Below are 22,399 nucleotides of genomic sequence, written 5' to 3'. Positions count from 1 at the left end.
TACATGCAAGTACAGTGAGAAGGGGATTGGTATTTGTCTTCTAAACGTGCACACAAAAACACACACATAGATATAGTAAGTACCTAGTCTGTCACAGCTGCACAGCAGGCCAGAGGAGATAGAGTGTGTGTGTGTGTGTGTGTCGAGGCTCTCAAAATGCCCCCCATCGATTTCCTCCCCTCTCTCCCTTGCTATCATCTTGTGTTTTGCCCCACAGCACACGTTTACACGCACACACACTCACACAGCGACTTGCATGCACACACATGCACGCTCACACACACACAAATACACACATAATCTCGGCCCTCTCGCTGGTGCAAAAACTATATCTCCTACAATCCAGTCAGGGTATGAAATAACTAGCATTAGGCCAGAATAGCATAGCTGTGCCATTGCGGGAGCTCAAAACACGCACACACACACACACACACACACACACACACACACACCCTTGTACAAAACACACATCACTGTGACCTCAGCAGACTCAAAGCCATCAGTGGACTCTACTCCGCTTTGAACTTAAGAAGTAGACACAGACACATTTGAGAGGCAGCGTGTGACCATGTGAACTGGACTGGTAACAGGATTGTGGACAGATAGAAAGCTCCCTAAATGCAGAAAGGCTTGACTTCTGTGATGCTCTGTGGCTCAGTGAGAAGTATATGTGTCATGTTTTGAGTCTTTAAGAGGCTGCACTTTCAGTGATAGTCTTGCCCAAAGGTTATAAACACTTTCAGTCTGGGATCCAGCTGGGAAATGCTCTTTCCCGCTCGGACCTCAGTTCATAAAATTGTATCATTGCCTTTTTCATGTGAAGACCAGACAGACACAAAGTTTACATCTGAAGTTTAGCACTTTGCATCTCTAGCTTTTTAAAGTTGCCACATGCCTCTATGACTTGTAAAGCTATCTGAAGTTATTTACCCAATAAGAAAGCAACCAGCCCCCATTGGATGTATTTTTCAGATGCTTCTTCAAAAACTGTCAGAAGTGAATATTTATCTCACTATCTCTGTTCTGTGTTCACATTAACATCAATAAATACTCAGGATTCTTTGCATTGTGGGCACACATGTTTTTTTTTCTGAGAGCATAAGAAAAACGTTACTTTTTTCACAAAGAGTTTAGCTTTTGAGAAGTTGCTTTATCTCCTAACTTCCCATGGACGAAGAGCACAGAACAAAATACTTACTAACAAAGCAAATGAGACAAACAACAAAGAATTAGCAAGTATAACAGAAAAGAGGTCACAGAGAAAATGTACTGCCAGCCATCAGAACAAGATGAACTGTAAAATGAAATTTCACATCAGACAATCAATCAAACCTTTATTACAGACTCAAGGTCCAGATAATACAAAATACATTAAATAGAATAAAATACATACAAAAGCACAATTCAAATACATAGACCTATCAATGCTTTATAAATAGACAGCTGTAGCAATGTCTCCACAGATGGGACTGGTAGCGGGTAGAACTATACTTTATGTTTGATTAAACCAAACACACACATGCACATACATGCACAGACACACAATCAGGGATCTTTCACATAAAGACTGCAGCATAATCAAGAACATAGCTCTTTAAGCCTACATTTTGAAAGATTAAAAGAAAGCTAAGAGAATAAAAAACTCTAGTTTGCTCGAGGCCAACATGCAAGTGTGTCTCGCACACAAAAAAATGACGTTACGTTAACACGTCTAACATCCATCACAGCTATTTCAATAGATGAGGCAAGCTCTGTGCTCTGAGGGTACTTAAGTTTTCATTCCTGCCGGTGGATGGAGTATAAAAAAGAAAGTTGAAGGGCATCCATCTTGCTTTGCAGTGCTGCTTAAACGACACACAAACAATCAAACACACACTCGCCTGCCGTTCGCCGTTAGTATAGCAGCATTGCTAGAGCTTTGTTTCTATTGGGGTATTCTGATATATGTTTGGCTTTCTTTCAGCATTTAAAATAACTGATGTCGCTCCTCCCTGCCCTTCAGACCTGCTCCCTGCATAGAGATGCCATTAATTCAGTGTACTAAAATGTGTGTGTGTGTGTGTGTGTGTGTGTGTGTGTGTGTGTGTGTGTGTGTGTGTGTGTGTGTTTTGTGGGTAGTTGAATGTTTCAGCGTTTTCACAGCTTATAGGTTAATGCACTCAGCAAATCCAGAGACAAGCTTTTGCTGAGATGATTTCTGGTATACTTGTATCTCATCACTAGCGGGAGGTGTAATGTCTGCAAGAAAGGGATCAAGGTGGGACGGAAAGAAGGGAGGATGGGATGGGAGGGGGGAATGTGAGTGCAAGAACCCAAGCTCAAAATTAAGAAACCAAATAACAAATGATGAAGAAATTAAAGAATGAAGGAAGTAGTGCAGGGGGAAGGGAGGAGAGACACAGGGGACTGTGTGGATGTGGGAAAGAAAAGAAAGAACAAGCAAACAAAAGAACAAAGACAACAGAAGAACTATTTGTGTTGTGAAGGGAATCCAGAGTTTGAAGAATGGAAGAGGAGTGAAACAGACAGATAAAAGCGATATAAAAAGGAGAAAAAAGGCTAAGCATATTGATTGGGCAAAGGAACAAATACAGCGTGTTTCCTGATTGACCACCAATGATCCACTCTAATATCTGAGCCTAATGAAGCCTTAATGGAGCAGTAATATAGAAAGCTGGGAAGTGGTTATTCATCATCTCGAAGACTGCAGCACACTGGTGCCAGTAACCACCATATGGCACCACCCAGAATATACAGCTTTTATTCAGCAGTCTCACAGTAGTACCAAACATTAAGGAATGAGTCAAATTGGGTTTTAATTTGACAGTTGCAAATCATCTTTCCAGCAGCATAAATAATATGGTTTTGTTGTTGTCATACTGTTGCTTCATTCCCTTCATAGGTCAAGGCAAAAATGATTCCTTTGACATTTTGCAGTGACAAGCATTAATTGGTCCACACATTATGCAGCATATGTTGTCAGAAACAATGACGTATAACTCTAATAATACAATTGTGGATCCAAACCAACAGTGTCTTTCAGTCATAAAAGAGAAAAGGCTGCTTAGCTTTAATATGTAAAGCTGTATAACTATATGTTTGGTTAGTAGTGGTCAGTAGTTTCTCAAAATAACATTTAAAATGTCTCATCATGTAGACATCATTTCCCTGACTGTCATTGAGACAGAGGTTGAAATAAGAACACACAAACACACACTGCTTTTCTGTGATCACACAGTTTACAGATTGATGACGGTTCCCTACAGTGTTAAAAATCCATCAGACAGTGACCTCACCAATGCAGTAGCAAAAACATCTGGAATGGACAGGTGGTAGTCTGAAAACACAAACGCACACACACACACACACACACACACACACACACACACACACACACACACACACACACACACACACACACACACACACACACTGTAATTCAGAAATATTGCTGAACATTTGACCTGTCATAGTCATAAAAGGTATAACAGTGCCCCCTGTTGTTCTGTTGAAATATTAGGCTACTGAACTGCGGAGAAGCAATCAGCTTTATGGCATTTCTATCAAAACATGCAACACACGCACACAAATCCACTTACTGTAAGATGATGAAAATTAATGAGAAACAATGCCATCTTGCTCTAATTTTGCATTAATTGTCCTTTTTGTTCATTAATTCTCTCTCTCTCTGTCATTTATCTTCAACTGTCGCTCTGTTTCTTCTCACCCTCTTTGGCTTTCATCCCCCCAAAAAACTAGGAACATTTCAAAAAGTCTAGAAGCTGAAATCTGAAGCATGAAAACTGCTGTGGTGCAACTGTATGCCATGCAAAACCAACAGTTCCTGACATCTATCGACTGTCTGTGAGATTAGTCCTGTCCAAAGCTGTGAGCAGTCGTGTATTGCAAAGCTGAAATCTATACAAGCCAAATTAATCGCCTTGAAACAAATGAGCCATTAGATTAGAAATTGAATGCATATTTACCTGCAGAGTGGTGAATGACAGAACGGAGTTACTGGGTTTTATAAAGTTGTGACGTTTGCTTCTTGTGGTTTAACATTGATTCCAGGTGAATTGACCCTTTTCTCACCCTCTCTATGCAGCTCCTAAAGTCATCTCCTTCTCCTTTGATGTTGGAAACGGACCTGTGGAGTTGACAGTGCATTCGGCCGCGCCCCTCAATGACGACCAATGGCATCTGGTGGTGGCCGAGCGAAACGTCAAAGAGTCGGTCCTCCAGCTGGATCAGACATATCGGGCATCTCGGCTCGCTCCTGCTCAGGGACACACACGGCTAGAGCTGTTCAGCCAACTTTACGTGGGTAAGAGAAACACACTCTTCCACATAAGCCCAACAATTACCAACCCTTATGTGTAAGAATGACTCTCGTACACGCATTTGATTGCAATTTCAACATGTAATATCCGCTTTGTGTAGGAGGGACACTCGCGGAGACAAACGCACCATAATTGTGAGCTCTAATGTGTGGAAAGGCAAATGCCTAAGTACACATCAACCGTGTAATCGTACTTGAATTTAATTAATAATCGTTCTGTGCTGTCTTTATTTCCAGTCGCGTTGCCCTCAGATGCAGACATCCACTGTGAGGACGGCTGATTGTTTTAGAAGCTAAAGGCGTGGCAGCTTTTACTTAAAACCACTGGGTTCTTTCCTAAAGAGGCTCCGGTCCATCTTAGCCTCAGACACTGCTAATTAAGTTCATACTAATCCAGCACACATATACACAGACATTTCTGTGTGTACATTATGATATGCAGACATGAGCACACACACACATCTTTAGAAATGAATCCATGTAAGTGGTCTTTGTAAAGTTAAAACTGAGCCTCTGTGCTGGCTGTGAGGGCGTGTGACTCAAACTGAATTCACTTACAGAGGTCATTTCTTTTGTACTTTAATACCTTGACTCAGCATTTATATTCCTGTGGATTAAGAAACTATTATTGCACAAGGACAATATCCACCCTCTGACTTTTCCTATCCCGCACACACATTCTGTATCAGACCGATCAAGCCTTATTATCACACCAATTGTGCTGACATTTTGTAGAGGTCTGGTTAGTTCCCTTCATCCTCCTCTCCACCCAATGCGTCTCAAGCTCATCAGCAGTTCACATGGCAGAAGATGTTCAGTTTTCCTCTCGTGCTTTCACATCTCTGTATCATGCTGCGTTTTGTGCTGAGCTGTCAATATGCTATTAACCAAACTCTAGGGCAAAAATAGTTTCAGGGATTTGCGGATAGAAGGAAAAGTGCTGAGGCGGATCACAGAGTTCTTACTATCTCATAGAAAAAAAGTTCTGCCCAAAAAAGATTGTTCCAAATTCCAATCAGGCATCCCGATGTGATAGCCTTAACCCTCTGATCCCCGTTTATAATATAATTTCACTGTCTCATCACTTCTGCTGATTCAAACGCTGCTGAAGCATCCTCACCTTATTATGTCCCAATTTGGCTCTCGGTTTATTTGTACTTTCATTTAGTCAGAGGAAAAGGTGCGAGAACGGTTTCGTTGCTGTGCGACTCCTGACTTTGAGACCGTGAACGTGGCTTCCAGATAGAGCCTTGTGTGTTTTTTCTGTAGGAAGACAGGAGGAGCCTCAGGCCTGCTCTGTGTGACACACATCTAAAAACTCAAGCGATAGTGGAAGATAGACAGAAAGCAGGAAAAGACCTGCAGCCATTGAGGTGTCAGCACTGTCTCATATCTGATCTCTAATCCCTGCTTAATCCTCATTTGAGGAATGCTTTGAGAAGTTACAGAGTGACACAAAGGAAGTGACCCTGTCATTAAAGGGAAGTGGTTTAGATTTGGCCTCTGCCACTCAGAAAAGATAGACATCTTTGTGTGTTTGATTTGAAAAGAGTAAGGAGAGCCCCACAGGCATCTGGATTTCGTCTGAACGGATTCTTCCCCTTCTCACTTCACACGTCGGCTCCGATTGATATGCGGCCGTTTGAAAGTAGTGAGGTGGAAAAAAACAATGCAGTCCAGAGGCCCTAAAAAGGAGTTCAAAGCGGATCAGATGATCTGTTTGTATGATTTCCCATAATCACGCAGTACAGCAGGGAGCTTTATTTTGCTCACCTCGTTCTCATATCTGGGGCTGTATCAGCTCCTTCTCTCTTTTTCAATCAATATGCTCCTCATCAAGCATTTGATTGCTTTAGTGTTTACTGCACAGTGGCTCATTTGCTCTAATGGCCCTGAGAGTAAATGTTATACCATCCGCCTGCTGTCATTTCCTTCACACTGTTAACTTTTAGCTCTCCAATTCACTTCATACATGCACATAACTATCAATCTTGCCACATTTTATTAATTTAATGCCACCATCTGTTCTTTTAATTCCCCTCTTGATTGATGCACGCCATCGTACCTTTTTTAAATGTGTTTGCATGTTTTTGCTCAATTCTCTCATGTTTGGATTGTTTTGTCTTTCTCTTCTACTTCTTCTGTGTGCTTCTTTTCTACTGTTCTCTTTCTGTCTTCCCGGATCGTCATCTTGCTTGTTTCCACTCACTGCATGTGTGCGACATCTGTCACAGGGAAGCCCGCCTCGCTCACCTGCCAAGACAGTAGGTAACATTTAATGAGCATAATGAAATGTCTCTGTGGCATTGATGCAGACGTAACGTCTTCACAAACAATCATGTGTACGGACCTCGCCTGCAGTTCAAACAGAGTGGGTTTGGGATCGGATTTGGCTGCAGCTCTACGTCAGTTGTGTTTAGAGTTTAGCCCCGATTAATCTTTTGAAACGTAACTTCTCATGAACTCGTGCTGCTACCTTTTTCTGATTCATGCTATATATTAACACAAAGGTGTGAGGAATGTCTGTAGATTCAGCATTATTGCAATGCACACATATTCCATGCAGTGATCCATCAGAAGCTAGCCCATTATAGACCTTTTCAGAGAGATAGTCGGGGGAGGGGAGGGGGAGAGAAGATGCTGTAAACTAACAGATATAAAGCACTGGGCTGGTTAAAATGGGATTTCTATGATATTATCTCCCTCCTGGAAATGCCGGTGGGAAGGGAAGGCTTTTGAAATGACATTTAGACCATCTAAAACCAAAACAAATTGCATCCTAAAGTGTATCCCCAATAAACATGGATAAAGACTGTTTTGGGTTTCTGTTCGGTGCTGAACAGCAGGCCGACTAACAGAAGAAAAAAACAGGACATACCACCGTTCTATTAAACCACTCATACAATGATAATGGCAGAACAGCAGTGCAGCAGATGTACAGCCAGTTGGTGTAAAATGGGGACTTCATTTGGTTGGATCAGTCCACATACACATGCACACTGTATGTCCATTCTCTTCACACTATATAGTATTTAAGTGTGCATTTCCCTTAAACATTACTCAGTAATGTAGAATTTGTATCAACAAAACAAACACACAGGGAAGGTCAAAAGGTTACATTGTATGACGTATTGACCATTTTAATTGGTAATTTGGCTGTTGTGTGTATGTGTATAGGTGTGTATACAGTGTATCGCCTAATGAATATAAAATGTTTCCTCAGCACATCATTAGAGGGTAACAGACCCTTGAGCCAAACTGATCACAACAATAAATAAATAGGTGCAAACGCACACTACATTTGTGTTTGACTCGTGTGTTTGTGTCTGAATTTCTGTAACCATGTCAGTATTTTGTCAGTAGGGTCTTACCCTGTGGTGTTGATATTGGTATTGATGTTTCAGAAAAAGACAAATCTGTCATTGGCAGCAAGAAAGGATAATTTGCAGAAACACATAAAATAAAATATATTTACCTAAAGTAAGAATGAAGGTACACATACTAAAAAATGCAGTCTATAAAATATTGCTGCAATTTACTGCATTACATTTGTGCCTGTCTGCCGCCATAATGACCAAAATGTGTATTTCTATGAGAAGCCAACGTCGATATCAGTCAGTATCAGTCAGGCTCTATTGCACACCATTTGTGAGTTGTACAGAACATGTATGCACCTGTGTGTGTGTGCGTGTGTGTGTGTGTGTGTATGTGTGTGTGTGTACCTGTGCACGTGACCGCCCTGGTCTCTGCAGGCCTCAGAGCTTGCTGTCCGTTTAATCAGAGACTGATTTAGACCTGGGTAAACAGGTGGCAGAAACCTCCAGCCAATCAGTGGTACAAAATAGATTAATTAGCAGGTGTACTAAAAGTCAAACCCTTTGTGGGAATGGAAAGTGGAGAAAGCGTGTGAAAGCCCTGCTGCATCCTGATATGTGAATAATATATCGGCTGTAGTAAATCAAAGTACGTGTATTAGTAATCCTTTTAGATCTGTGTTGTACCTGTGCAGCTAAGCCAGCAGATGTGTGTACGTGGGAATGCAGCCGTGGAGGGGGAAATCTGCGTGTGTGCTCAAGTTCTCCTTAACATGTCTTCTTGAATGAATGCTTTTCTGTAATCCAAAGGATGCAATTGAGAGATTTTAATAACTAAAATGCCCCTCGGCTCTTGTTAATGATGGTGTGCGTGAGTGTGAGCCCGTACTCGTGTGTTTACACATACAGTGTAACCGTCCTCTGTGGGTGTGCTTTTGTACGTTTGAATATATACCTGTGGGTGCATGTTTACGAGTGTGTTTATCGCTATAGTCATTTAGGTGCACATTAATCTATTTAACACCCCTACTCTGTCCAAGTTAATGGGTAGTTAGACTGCAATGGTACAGGGCCAGAATGACGATGGAGGCACTTTGGAGGAATGGCTATCGACACCCCAAGGCTAAGCATCAATGCTTGTATTGACTCGTTCGCATCAGGTGTGCTGTGTGAGGTGTGTTTTAAATGTGTGTGTTTGTCTCTAGTATGTAGTTTACGCGCATTCAAGCATCCATTTGCGTGTGTATACTTGTGAGATGTTCATTAGGACACAGTGTTCATTAGGCTGTTTTAATTAGTAAAGAAATCAAACGAGTTGAAGGTTGTTTCAAGAACAGCGTCACAGTCGGAGCGATTAACGTGACATCAGTGGCTTCCTCCAGGCGGTAGGATATTAACGTTTCTCAAAAGAGATTAAAACAGCGTCTTACATTGAGAATGACTTCTGTGACCCTGACTTCCATTTGGCCTTCTTTGTATTTTTGTTTTTTTCAATCTCCCAATGCTACATATCCTCGCTACACTGATACCACCACCCCTCCCATCCTTGCTCCTCAGGTGCTGCAGGGGGGCAGAGGGGGTTCCTGGGCTGCATCCGAGCCCTACGGATGAACGGCATCACCCTCGATCTGGAGGAGAGGGCCAAGGTCACGCCGGGGGTCAAGCCCGGTTGCCAAGGCCACTGTACCAGTTTTGGGATGTACTGCCGGAACGGAGGGAAGTGTGTGGAGAGATACAACGGCTACTTGTGTGAGTGCACCGACACTCCCTATGACGGCCCGTTCTGCACCAGAGGTGAGGCATTTTGGGAGAGGCATTTTCAGTCTCTTATTGATGTGTAGATCAGGGGACTATGAATGCCTCAAATGCATCATGCTGCTCTTCATCTTTCAAACTTCAATTGCAAGACGAATCAATCTCTCTTCGTGTGGGCTTTCAGGAACTATTTTATGTCCGATTTTATTTTCCCTTTGACAACACTGCAGGGTGGTTTGCAATTTCCTCAGGTAGTAGCAGATAAATTATGGTTTTATTTCCTTCATTCCCTTCCTCAATCCGAACAAACTCCCTTTTTGCTTCAAATTTTAGGATGACGAACTGAGTCATAATCGCTTGGCTAACACCTTTACGGGCATCTCTGTGAAGCCACGTTATCGTTGGCATTGTCCCTCTTTAGTTCTCAAAGCCAGAGGCAAATACTGCTATGATTACTGCTGAAGTAGTTGTGTTTCAATGAGCGTCATTGCCTGACAACCCACTGTGATTTTTGCTGTGCTCTGTGATTGTCCTCACTTCCTATTCAATTTGGAGCTGTCGGTGTTGAAAGTGTTTGTGCCTATGATAAAAGGCATCGATTGTGAGTGATATTGTGCTTACCCACCAATTCTCCCGAACTTAAGTGTGCACTCACTGAATGCTGAAACTGTGCAAATGCAGAGCTGAGAGATCAAACTAAAAAACAAAATACAAGTCACTTCACTTCACTAAGCGGTGGGTATAGCTCAGGGATGTTCAGGGATGAGAAATGTCCCAGTGTAACGCTGCTCCTGCACTGTTGCATATTGCTACAACATCATGTTTGTTTCACAGGGATTGATGAGATGCAGCATTAAAGTTCCAAAACAAGTTTTCATAAAATGCTCTGGGGAGGAGAGCAGCAGTGCTGTCAGAGGCTTTCCGCTAGCTCCCAGTCAGAGAGTTGATCCCCGACATGTGAATTAATTTGTTTCCTAAAGCCTAATAGTGTTTTTTCCCGTGCTCTTGGCAGGAGGGGGAGGGCAAGATGACAGAAAAGCAAAGTGGGTGTGTGTCTGTGTGCGTGTGTGCCTGGGAAGAGGGTGACAGTGTGCGATGATATGCGAGTGTAAAGCATGAGAAGACCTCCTCGGAATCCTGTCATGACCAATCAGGCATTTCAGGATTTAGAGAACAGAGATTACTGTCTGTGCGAGGGTGTGTGTTTGTGTTTGTGTTGAAGTATTAGTGCGCGTGTCAGAGAAAAGAGAGAGGTAAAGAAAGGGAGAGGGCACAGCCTTGTGTCTGTTTGTGCCTGTGCATGACATGTGACTTTCCTCTCCCTCTTCCTTCTCCTCCGTTCTTCCATCTCACTCATCTGTGCTTCCAGTCCTCATCTTCTTTGTGTTCTTTATTCTCTCCTCCTTTTGTTCCCCTTTTCCCATCGCTCTTCACACATCTTCCTTTTTTTTTTCTTGTCTTCTCTCATCTCCCTTCTATCTCCTTCCGCTTTTATCTACGACTCACTGCTTCCTCTCCTTGCTTCGCTTTGTGCTACTGTCCAGTCTATCTAAAATATTTTCTTTTCTGTCTTTTCCATCTCCGCTTTTCTCTTCTCCTCGTCTGCCTTTTTCTTTCATCTCCTTTAGCTATTTCTCCCCACCATTTACTCTGAATGTACCTTTCCATCTCCTCCATTTTCTCCGTCTCTTTTTACTCTTTCTCCCCCTCCTCCACCTCCTTGTTTCTTCTCTGGCCCTTCTCTTTTTTTCCCCTCCTCTCCCAGTTGCCCCTCTCCTGTTTTCTTTTTCTTTTTCCTTTTCCGAACTTCTCCCCGTCCTCCCAGCGAGTGAAAAATGCATGAAGCCAGCCATAATTGCATAGTGCATTTCCATTGTATCCATATTTACACACTGCTCAGGGGACCCTGCAGTATTATTATTACACACTCTCATTCTTCTGCTTTTCTGCCCTGGAGGGTCACATGGAGCCGATGTGCACATGTACATACATATACACGGACACGCACGCACATATTCGTAGATACCTGCAGAGGTTTGCATCCTTGCACAAATTCCCTTTCCAAAACTTCTTCACACACTGACATGAAATACACACACACATAAAGAGTCCTTGCCCTGGAGTAAAGTTTTCTCATTCACTGCTTCCAGACAGTTGAGAGAGAGTGTGTGTGTGTGTGTGTGTGTGTGTGTGTGTGTGTGTGTGTGTGTGTGTGCGTGTGTGTGTGTGTGTGTGTGTGTGTGTGTGTGTGTGTGTGTGTGTGTGTGTGTGCGTGTGTGTGCGTGTGCGTGCGTGTGTGTGTGTGTGCGTTGCTGCTGAGGCTCTGGGCAGCAAATCAGAGTCTCTCCTCTTTTTCAGCGGGGCAGAGGAGGCTGAGCCACAAAGGCTACACATAATCGACAGTTTTGTAGGAATACAGATAAAATGCAAGAATAGTTTTAACAGTAAAGAAGGTGTCAAGATCTGGGTCAGTGGCACAAGCTCTTTGTAAAGACGTAGCCTATTAAGGCTAATAACAAGGTAATAACACAAACTAATACAATACAATAATGTCCAGGGTGTCAAGTGTATAGATTAAACAAAGCTATTTGCATTTAGAGAGGATTGACAGTCTGCTGGCTTGATAAAATATAGGTTTTTTAAGCTGCCTAACTGACTCATGAAACGTTACTTTAGAGTATAAGAGGTAGCTAATATGCATTGTCTAACCTGACACTTAATAAATGTAATGTAAGATGTCAATGAGGTAAATGTTTTTTCTGTGGCCGCCAATCAAGCACACTGCTCTGACAGAAATACTACATTTGGTCTGATTTAAGTTAATACCCAGCAGCATGGATCTTGACAGAACAATGCAGCTGCGTCAGAAGACAAAGTGAGAAGGAGGCTATTTGAAAACTTCACCAGCTCTTCGCCTGGTTAACGCAGAACAATTGGTAAAATGGGTCTCCCCAGACTTCCAAAGCTTGAAACAATATCAGTGCACAGCAGAATAGAGGATAAAATGGTGGTGTAGCTGAATGCAAGCAGGGTTTTGCCTGAACGCCAATAAGAGTCAGAGAACTTGCCCATTTTCTAGTAATAAGCCTTGTATTAAATTTAAATGTAGCATGAAGTATTTATTGTACTGTGTTCGGCAGGAGATGATGGATGAAGTGAAGCATTAAAATAAAATGCGTAAATGTGTTCACTTAGTAACCTTCACTCGTAAGAGACTTAGTTCTACATTTTCTGAATGGCTGACATGTCAAGAAATACTCCGTGGCATTTATACGCACTCGTACACACACAACCCTCATTGCTTTCCCTGGAACCATTCTCTTTAATTTCACGCACATCGTGCCTTTTTTTGTGCTTGCCTGCATACACACACACACACACACACACACATAAAGGCAAACAAGGAGCATAACAGGAGTATTGTAAAATATGGCCCCATCTTCTTAATGCTTGATTACATGAATCAATAAGCCTCCTGGAATGGCTGGAGTATGCCATTAGGTCTGTTAATGTACTGGCAAACAATGTATTGTTTGGTTTCAGATGCCGGAGCACAGCAATTTACCACCCACTTTACGGCACCTCCCGAGCACAGCCATATTTATGTGTGTGTGCTTTTCTCTCTTGCCATTTAATATGTTTACCCTGTTGTGTCTTGTCATGTGTGAGTTTATGTGCACTTCTTTTGTGGCTTCTTTTTGATGGGCGTTTTCATGCGTGGCCAGAGGTGTTGTTGTTTTCGAGTCGCCCATACGTCCATCCATCTTGTGAACAAGATATCTCAGGAATGTCTTCAAATTTTGCACAAACATCCTGACGAGATAGGTCACTGTGACCTCACATCTTTCCCATTCTCGTGAATGTAATATCTCTAGAATTTGACTTTGACCTCATAAAAAAAAACTATAACTCAAGAAATCAAATGCCAATTATGACAATTTCACACAAATCTCCATCACATAAAATGATGAGGTGATGACATTTTGGACAGACAAATGGATGTAATTTGCAACCCTGGTATATGAATATGATAATTCTACTATTGGCGTAGACACATTGACAAGCGTGTATCATATTTGTTTGTGCTCACCAACATGTGTGCTCATGTGTTTTTCTTCTATACTTCTGCCCTCTCACCCAGATGTTGGTGGTTTCTTTGAGGCAGGAACATTGGTCAAGTACAACTTCATGCCTGAAGCAGTTGCAGGAGCCAGCAGAGACTCAAAGATCATGACGCACCAGCTGACGCCACATGAAGTGAATCTCACAAAGGAGGAAGTAGCCTTCAGTTTCAGCACCTCCAACGCTCCAGCTATTCTGATGTACGTCAGCTCCAAGACGCAGGATTATCTGGCTGTGGTTTTAAGGCAGAATGGTAAACCACACACACACACACACACACACACACACACACACATGCAATATGTGGTTGCTCCCCACTGAGAGGTCTGCTCAGAGTAATGCTTGTTAGTGCTACAAAGTACATTTTAAAGTGGCTGTCCTTGCAGCACAGTTTAGAAAAAATTCTATGATCTCCAAAAATCCTCTCCAGTAAGCGGCCTCCCACTGAGCAGCTGACGGGCAGGGCTTTGATTAAATAAGGTTTAAAAAAAATTGACAGTGCCATCTAGCGTTTCACAAATCAATGTGCACAACCACAAAAATAGAACTACAAAATACCCACACTGCCTAGGGGTGCTGCTATAGATTATTGGCCCCCCTGCACACTCAGCCTAAAACGGTCAATATCTATAATCTCAGTCACAGTCAAGCTGTGGGCCCTCTGAATCATTCAGGGTCTCACCCTCTATTCCTCACCCCTGCTTGTTCCGTCACTTCAAAAAGAAAACTACATTTTGACTTCAGTTAATTCGGAGTACTTCTGTAGGAAAACAAGGGTATAATGAACAACATTGATTACAAAATGGCCAGTCTTAAGTGTCATCAATTAGCAATGCACTAACTACTTATGGACGTATCAGCAATCATGATTCATGCAGCCAGTCCTTGAGAACTATTTAGAATATATTGTATTTATTCAAAGCATCAGAGCTCCAAAGTCAGTTTTTACCCCCAGGCAGTTAGACAATTGAACAGCAAGCACTTTGAATAACTCTCAGGGATTTATTATTATAGGATTTTTTTCTTGTTGTCATCTTTTATGTATTCTTATTTTATATATATATATAGTTTAAAAGGCTTAGAGCACCATTGCATGTACGATTGTACTTTTTAAAGTACATGACAATAAACTAGAACTTGAACTTCAGGTACGTATTGATGAGAGAGCGCACTCTTAAACCATTGTAGAGAGGTGGGAAAGAAGAGGTGGGAGGTTTCATATAATCAGACCGTGTTTCAAACCACTGGCCTGCATGTCTTCAGGTTCACTACAGGTCCGGTATAACCTGGGAGGTCTGAGGGAGCCATTTTCCATAGATGTGGACCAGCGTAACCTGGCCAACGGACAGCCACACAGCATTAACATGTCCCGTGTCGACAGAAGCGTCACGATCCAGGTAAAGACCGCGTGTGCACACACACACACACACACACACACTCTCTCAAACACATATTTTAGGCTTTTAGTCGATGCTCGGAAGTCAAAAGACTCATGCTTCAATTTCAAGATCCTACTTCAAATCAAAGGAGCGCATGGGATTGCCATCCACATGCATGACGCCCAGCCACTGACGCCCAGCCACTGTTAGCATCGAGTCAAATGGGAGAGCAGTTTTTTTTCTGCTGTGATGTGTCCTCTGCCACTGTTAATCCACTTCCACTAGACAGCCTAAGTATAGCAACAGAGAGAATGTATCGATCTGTGTGTGACACTGTGTGATTGTGGCTGCGTATACTTTGTGTGTTTGCCGTGCGCGGCTGCGTGTGTGTGACACAGCAGGAGAGACACTGAGTGTGTGTGTGCTTGTGCATGACAATGTGTTTGCCCGCATATGTTTGTGTTCATCTGTGGTTGTGTGCGGGTGTGTTTTTTAGTTGGCTCTTGAGTTTTGTGCGGCTAAACAGCTTAGTGCAGATCAATACAGCCAAGCCTCAGTCAGTAGCTGTCAATGATGGTGTGAGAATTCAGCTAAACTATTACAGACATTGTTCTGTGCTAAAATGTTCCAATTTGGCTTCAGGCTACAGTTTAAGGAGGACTCAATGGATGGCAGCGACTTGTAAAACCTAGTTACTGGTTTCATCCAGTTCAGGGTGAATGTATCATCGCATGGTTTGTTTTTTCCTATTTAAAAAAGGAAAATTGTAAAAACTTGCATTAGACCGAGGCATTGACTCACATCCAGTCAGCAATATTAGGGTGCAGACGACTGTGTGGAGAGCATCATGTCTATAATTTAGTATAACCTTGTTCTTACTGATATTCCAGCGATTTGCTTTCATTCTAAGCTGTTTATTCTCTATAGATTTATTGTTTCATGCTGAGAGAATACAATTTCCCTCCAAGCATCACAGAATCTGCTCATCTTATCCATGGTATCCTAATGGGTTACTTTCCATCCATGAGGCACTTGACATAGGTCTGCATCACCTCTATTTTAGAATTTATTGTAGAGAAAAAGGTGTACCTTAACACCATGTATTTGATCAATTTAAAATAATTATATATAACATATATTATAATAACAATAAGCCAGATATAATTTGACGAAGTCACCAACCTGTCACGGTCTTGGGTTTTGATTTAGTTTGTTTCTTGTTTTAATTTGGACAAATTATATTGGAATGTAAACAAAATAATAAAGAAAATCTTGGTTAGCTTTTTAATTTCAAAGGACATGTTTGTCTCCTGCTTATACTGACACAAGATAGAATAGAGTTGAGTCCATATAACTTTAGTAGCCGGTGAATATAAAATTAGTTGTGCTCTTTCTAATTCTGCCTACCGTCTCAAGATATCAAACGTCTCTTTTGATAAATACAAATGAAGCTCCGTCACGTTTGCCTTCATTAAGGTGTTGGCCAGGATGAATGACAGTACATTTATCAACCAATAATCATTACGTCTCCTCTTCGACATAAGTCTCTATCCCTTTCTGTTTCTCATCGCCTGAAGAGCATTGACCTCCATCCATACGGAAATCTCATCACCTACATTCACACTCTGCAGTGACAAACTGTGGCAGTAAGAAAATTGAAAACTGAAACATCCATTGGAAATCGTCCTCATTTTCTGAGCAAATCACACCCTGCAGCTGCTGATCACCCTAGTGGGAGCACTTCAACATAACACATCCCCTTTTTACTGGCACGGAGAGTGATTGGAGCAACAGACCGCTTATTTGCTTATCACAAACACATGCATGCATGCGCACACTGTGTGGTCCACTAGTTGATCGTTGCCTGGTTGTGTCGAGATATTGATGTTCAGCCCAGTGTTCAGTGTGTGACCGAAATATTAACTATCAATTGCATATCCCCAGTTTTCCACTCCACATGTGCACCGGCTGTAGGCTACTCTAAATAACAATCCATTGAATCTTTTTCTCCTTAATTGATGGGTTTACGTTTCTAAATAAGGCTTGAAGAGCCAGAAGGTGTGCTAACGAAGATAACTTTGATGAGTAAAACTTTCATGTTGCCTTACCGCCTCTGGGCTCTTTTCAAGGTACAAACATGCCCTTAATATCCACGGGTAAACACATGTGGACATGCATACCAACAGACAAGTGAGATCTTTCAGCCCAACTCACTATGAAGAGTTGCCGTACTTCAAAATCAACATAATTTCGTCTAATTTATCTCCTATCTCACCATTCCTCCCACCTTCTACCTTCTCACACCCTTGAGGGATTTTCGTTATAGTTAATTTATCTTTGGCCAGAAACCATGACTGTAGCTCACACTAATGAGTTTCCAGGAACAGGACACAGTTCTGCTCAGGAGGACAACAACAACAAAAACACTGAACAACACTAGGGAGTATATATAGTACTATTACTAGATAATATATAGATACTAATTCTGGATAAAGTGTTTGCTTATGCAAAAGATGTAAGATATTTTGTATCTTGTGTTTTTGTGTGTGTGGGTTTTTGTAATTAGGGTTTCCAGGAAGAGGACCTTAGTTTCAGAAATTGGGTTTTAGCAATTGCAAAAAGCTAAATTAAATTCTTATACACAGCATTATAGAGAAAATATGTAAATTATCAAACTGTATTTTTCCCAAAACAGATGCCACGATTCACCAATGAAACAATGAACTGCAGATAGACTGCTCTCTATGTGTTAGACCCTGTTTAGACCTGGCATTAACATGTGTGACAAGTTAAGATTTCATTCAAACTAAATTATGACTGGTGTGTTACATAAATGTCAAATGAATTCGAGCACACAAGGCCCGATCTCAGGACGGGCACGGAGCTTTATATCTGGGGTTCTGGTGTAACCAGAGGATATCTGGGCCAAGACTTACTTTTCTGTACACTGCTCTTTGTTTACAGTTCGAAGGGCAACTCGATATCCAAAACTGGAGTTGCACCTCAGATTGGGGTCTGAGCGATCAGATGTTAATGTGTCCTCATAGTATAGTGCATTCACACTTGTATGTAGAGCTGTCCACTCGTAATCGGATCACTCAAAACACATGTTAATTGACTGTACCAACTCAGAGTGTGAAAATATGTCAGTGTTGTTTTTTTAAGCAAGTTGAAATGTCATCCATCAACAGCATTTGTAGTCAATCAAAATATGTCCGACAGGCTGGAATGTTGTATTTAAATGTTCAAACTGAATTAATGTGGGCTGAATTGTCGGCTTGCTAATTACTGAGTTTGAAATTGGATCACAAATTATTTCATAATGCATTAACAGCTAAAATGCCAATTTGGTTATAGCAAAGCCACAAGCATTTGAAATGTAACCAACCCATTATTATTTCTGCTGACATGCTCGGCGGAGGCCTTTCTACAGCTGCTTTGATCTGAGATATAACAACATGAGCGAGAGGCAGAGATTTGAGTCAGATGCAATAAAAGTCAGTTATGCTGGTGGGCCCGCCACTGGATCAAATTCAATTTCCAGGGTAAAAGAGTGAGTGGAGTGTTTACCTGAGGCTGGGTTGGTCCCACTTCTCTGCAATCAGGACTTCAAATCTAAAAGGCATTTAGGCAAGCAGCTGTTTAGTTTCTAGACACGCCAGAGAACAAGTGGGAAGACAAGTAGGAGTGTGGTAATTGGAATCTGAAAGAAACGAGAGCAGAAGAGAAATGGAGACCAAAAGAAAAAGAAGGAATATAAAGTCAGAGAGAGGGGGGGCTGAGAAGAGTAAGATTGTGTTTATAGATAAAGGAAGTAGACGCACAAAATAAAATAACAAAGTTTGCTTTGGTGTATTAAGGTTATCTAGCCCCATCGCAGTCCTGAGGCTTATTTCAGGGAGTGGATTTGCATGTGCCCACAAATACCTGCTGAAATATACACACGGGCATTCAGCATGCAGTGCAGGAAGCAAGTGTTTGGCTTTTTAAAGCAGTTTGTGAGGTCTCGTCAGGTTAGCTCGCTATCAAAGGCATATCAAGGCAGGATCAAAACAAGTTCCCATCTCGGGCTTTCACTTTCGCTCAAACTCTCACACACTGTGAGGGCTTAGAGATGAAAGTGAGGAGTCCCTTCAGGCAACAAACATCTCCTCTCCTTACCTCTCCTTACCTCCACTCCCTTCCTCTCGTCTCCTCTCCTCATCCACTCCTCTTCTCCTCTCCTCCCTTCCTCTCCTCCTCTTCTCTCCTCTCCGCTCCTCTCCTCCCTTCCTCCTCTCCTCCACTTTCCCTCCTCTCATCTTCTCCTTTCCTCTCCTCTCTTCTCATCACCTCCTCACCTCTCCTCTCTTCTCACCTCCTCCTCTCTTCCTCTCTTCTCCTCCTCTCTTCTTATCACCTCCTCTTCTCTAATTGTTGTTGCAGTGGTTGATATTAGTTGTGTGGCTGGCTCTGTGAAGGGAAAGGGCATTAATTCAGTTGTTCACTTATTTATGAGGTCAAACGATCATTGAAGTTTAAAAAAAAAGCATTTATTTGCACTTAGCCTCTCAGGTTTAATCTGTGATGGGAGTCTTTTTTCATCCCTCAGATATTATTAAGGAAACAGAGCTGCCATGAAAGTTCTCAGTTTTCTGTAAATTAGTTTGAGTATATACAGCACATTGGATAAATTAGATTCCTTTTGAGCACATAGTTAGGGAAAAAGATTTCACCCATTGTTAATTTTCTCTTAGTCTTACCCCTGATTACATTGCTTACGTAAGCCTCATGTAACCTAAGAGGCACCAACAGCCCTTAAAGGAGAACATTGTGTTGCCTAAATGGTGCAGTGTAAAAGGAAAGGATCCCAATAATTGCAGTTGTAATTGACAAAGTTTGTTAAAATTAGGTTTCTTCCCTGGCTGTCTTTCTCTGTGGACCTTTTTTGGGGGTTCTGAGACTCAGACCGCCCTCCCAGACTGAGCAGCCAATTTGTTTTCTCAGATAAAAGTAAATAAGCTGAGCACAATTTAATTGTGCCCCACTATCCCACCCTCCAGTCACTGGGAAAACAAAACCCACACAATGCTCCACTGAGACCAGGCCTTTGGAAAGAATCAAATTAATGTGTGTGTGTGTGTGTGTGTGTGTGTGTGTGTGTGTGTGTGTGTGTGTGTGTGTGTGTGTGTGTGTGTGTGTGTGTGTGTGTGTGTGGAAAGAGGGGGCAAAATAGTCAGGAGAGGTTAGGGTAGAGAGAATTCTCTGTATGGGAGGATTCTACTGATTCAAACCTGTAAACTAGTGCAACCACACACACACACACACACATAAATCTCAACCCTTTAGTGACAGTCCGGCTCAGCTCCCAGCTTGCTTGCAGGCCACGACAGCTATTCAGCACATCAATGGAACAAATTTCCAGTAAACACACGGGAACAAAAGTCATTGTTTTCAATCAACCTCCCCTCTTCCGGCTCGGGCCGTTGGTCTGCCTCCTGCAGACGTGTGTGTGCCGAGATACAGTTCTCCAGTGAGCAGACAGAAGGCAGGAAGGAAGATCTTTTATTTTTGGGACACACACAGAAACCAATTTGTGGGGTTGAAATTATTCTCATTAATAGCACCGGCTGCAGCCTTCAAGCTAATTAGAAACTTCATTGAAACAGCAATAACAAGTTAATTATGCTGCAGTGATATTAAAGTCGTGTATTCCCTCCCTCCATCAGCCTCTCTGCTCTCACATCTCGCTGACGCTCTTCTGTGTAAACACCCTGCTTCTTCTCTCTCCTTTTTTTAAGTTCTCGGGAAAGGCTTTGAACCCACCGCAGACGTTATAAATTGTATATTGTTAATTTGTGCGTAATCGGTCATCTCGAGTCCTGCTCAAGAGCTGTTTGTGTTGCAGGATCATTATGGAAGATCGCTTTGGAGTTTGCGTTTAGCCGTAACTAGCTTGAATAAACAAAAAAGGGAGAAAAAAAAAACGTTCTGACTAAAAGGTTTTCTTTAATCATTTGGTCGGGTGTGACTTCTGTGAGCAACCAACCGAGATAGTGTGAAGTGAGACATCATTCAAGGATTTTCACGCATTTGTCTGTCGTTTATAGAGACATATCAGAGAGTGATGATAACAAATGTACCACAGGTGCATTACTTGAGGATGATGATACATTGTCTTGTTCTGATAAGATACTTTTAAAACTGTAATCCTCTTCCTTTATTTATTGAGTATTTCCATGCAACCATCTGGATACAACTTTTTTCAGGAAAAGTATCCAAGAACATGTATATTGTTACTCACATGACAAATTATGGTTTTTATGAACAGGATAAAAAACGTCTTAAAAACAGCATACCCGGGAATAAGACACAGACTTTTATTGATATAAGTGTCAGTCTGTCTGTTTTGTTTTTTTTTTACAGTTATGTTACTGGATCATGGGGAATTATTAAAAATTATAAATTATTAACGGAGTGGTTTTTCCTTTACTGAACATGTTTAACCACAAGAGGGCGCTATTGAGCCTTTGGCTGTGCTGTGTTGTGGCTTTGCAGTGCCTGACAGTTATGAATGACCATCTCTTCTTCCTCATCTTGTTTAATGTGCTGATGCGGGTCTTTGGCTGGTTGTCTTGTTAAAAGCCTGTGATCAGTAGTTTTAGACCCAGACTCCCTCTAAAACTAATCTATTATCTCCTGCTTCCTCTCTCCCACTGTTTCAGTTGGATCATTACCCTCCGGTCAGCTACACTCTCCCAGACGCCTCAGACACACAGTTCAATCTGGTTAAGACGCTGTTCTTGGGCAAAGTCTTTGGTGAGTATGTCAGCTTGTATACACACGCTTTAACCATGTTCACACTGTGCACATCCTTAACTAAAATCATTATCCCTCTCCATCATTGTTCAAACTACTTGTTCAGGAGCTTTTTACAGCGTTATGGAGGTCAGGTTTCTAATCTTCCTGTTAATAGTTTCAATTGTGGATTAGTGAAAAGAGAATTCAGGAAAATGAAGCATTATTCTACATAAATTATTGAAATGTAAATACTGTATGGATTGACCTTGCTGTTCATCCAATTGGGTTCAAATTGATTTAAAAAACAATAACAACCGCAACTGTCATTTGTGATCTGTTGTCATATTTAGGTACTCAATGTATTGTTTAATCTGCTTGCGCTGTATGTATGAACTATATTCTATTATATTTCGCTAATTTCATACAAAGTTAAATTGTTTCCATTCACAAAACGGGTCCTTCAAGCCCTAATATAAATATTAATGAGCATTAATACATAATTAAGGCAAATTGAGGCAAGAAGATAAATGAATATGCTCAAAAAGAGGCTGTAATTACTCATTTGTCCACTAGATGGTGCCATAGCCCTAAATGGGAGCAATGGGTGCAATACTTGAGCTCGGCTGTGTTCATCTCTGCATGCACAACATGTGTGGCTGATAAGGTTATGAAATCTGTCTGGTTTAAACTACAATGATACCCTATCTCCT

At 41.7% G+C, this 22,399-nt stretch overlaps 1 protein-coding gene across 1 annotated transcript in view; it reads left to right on the top strand.

The window, feature by feature from the left end:
- The window catches only part of cntnap2a (contactin associated protein 2a), a gene marked incomplete at both ends in the record, with an annotated part of 347,422 nt that overhangs the window by 313,163 nt on the left and 11,860 nt on the right, over nucleotides 1-22,399 (top strand). Inside the window, 6 exons of the mRNA XM_079234339.1 lie at nucleotides 4,106-4,324; nucleotides 6,574-6,603; nucleotides 9,211-9,447; nucleotides 13,550-13,783; nucleotides 14,794-14,927; nucleotides 21,614-21,707. Coding sequence (XP_079090465.1) covers nucleotides 4,106-4,324; nucleotides 6,574-6,603; nucleotides 9,211-9,447; nucleotides 13,550-13,783; nucleotides 14,794-14,927; nucleotides 21,614-21,707 — 948 coding nt within the window. The remainder of the gene's footprint in view (nucleotides 1-4,105; nucleotides 4,325-6,573; nucleotides 6,604-9,210; nucleotides 9,448-13,549; nucleotides 13,784-14,793; nucleotides 14,928-21,613; nucleotides 21,708-22,399) is intronic.

The sequence above is a fragment of the Taurulus bubalis genome, assembly GCF_910589615.1.
Source record: "Taurulus bubalis genome assembly, chromosome: 18".
NCBI lineage: Eukaryota > Metazoa > Chordata > Actinopteri > Perciformes > Cottidae > Taurulus > Taurulus bubalis.
Note: the sequence above shows the minus strand (reverse complement) of the source record. Positions and strands in the feature narration are given on the sequence as shown.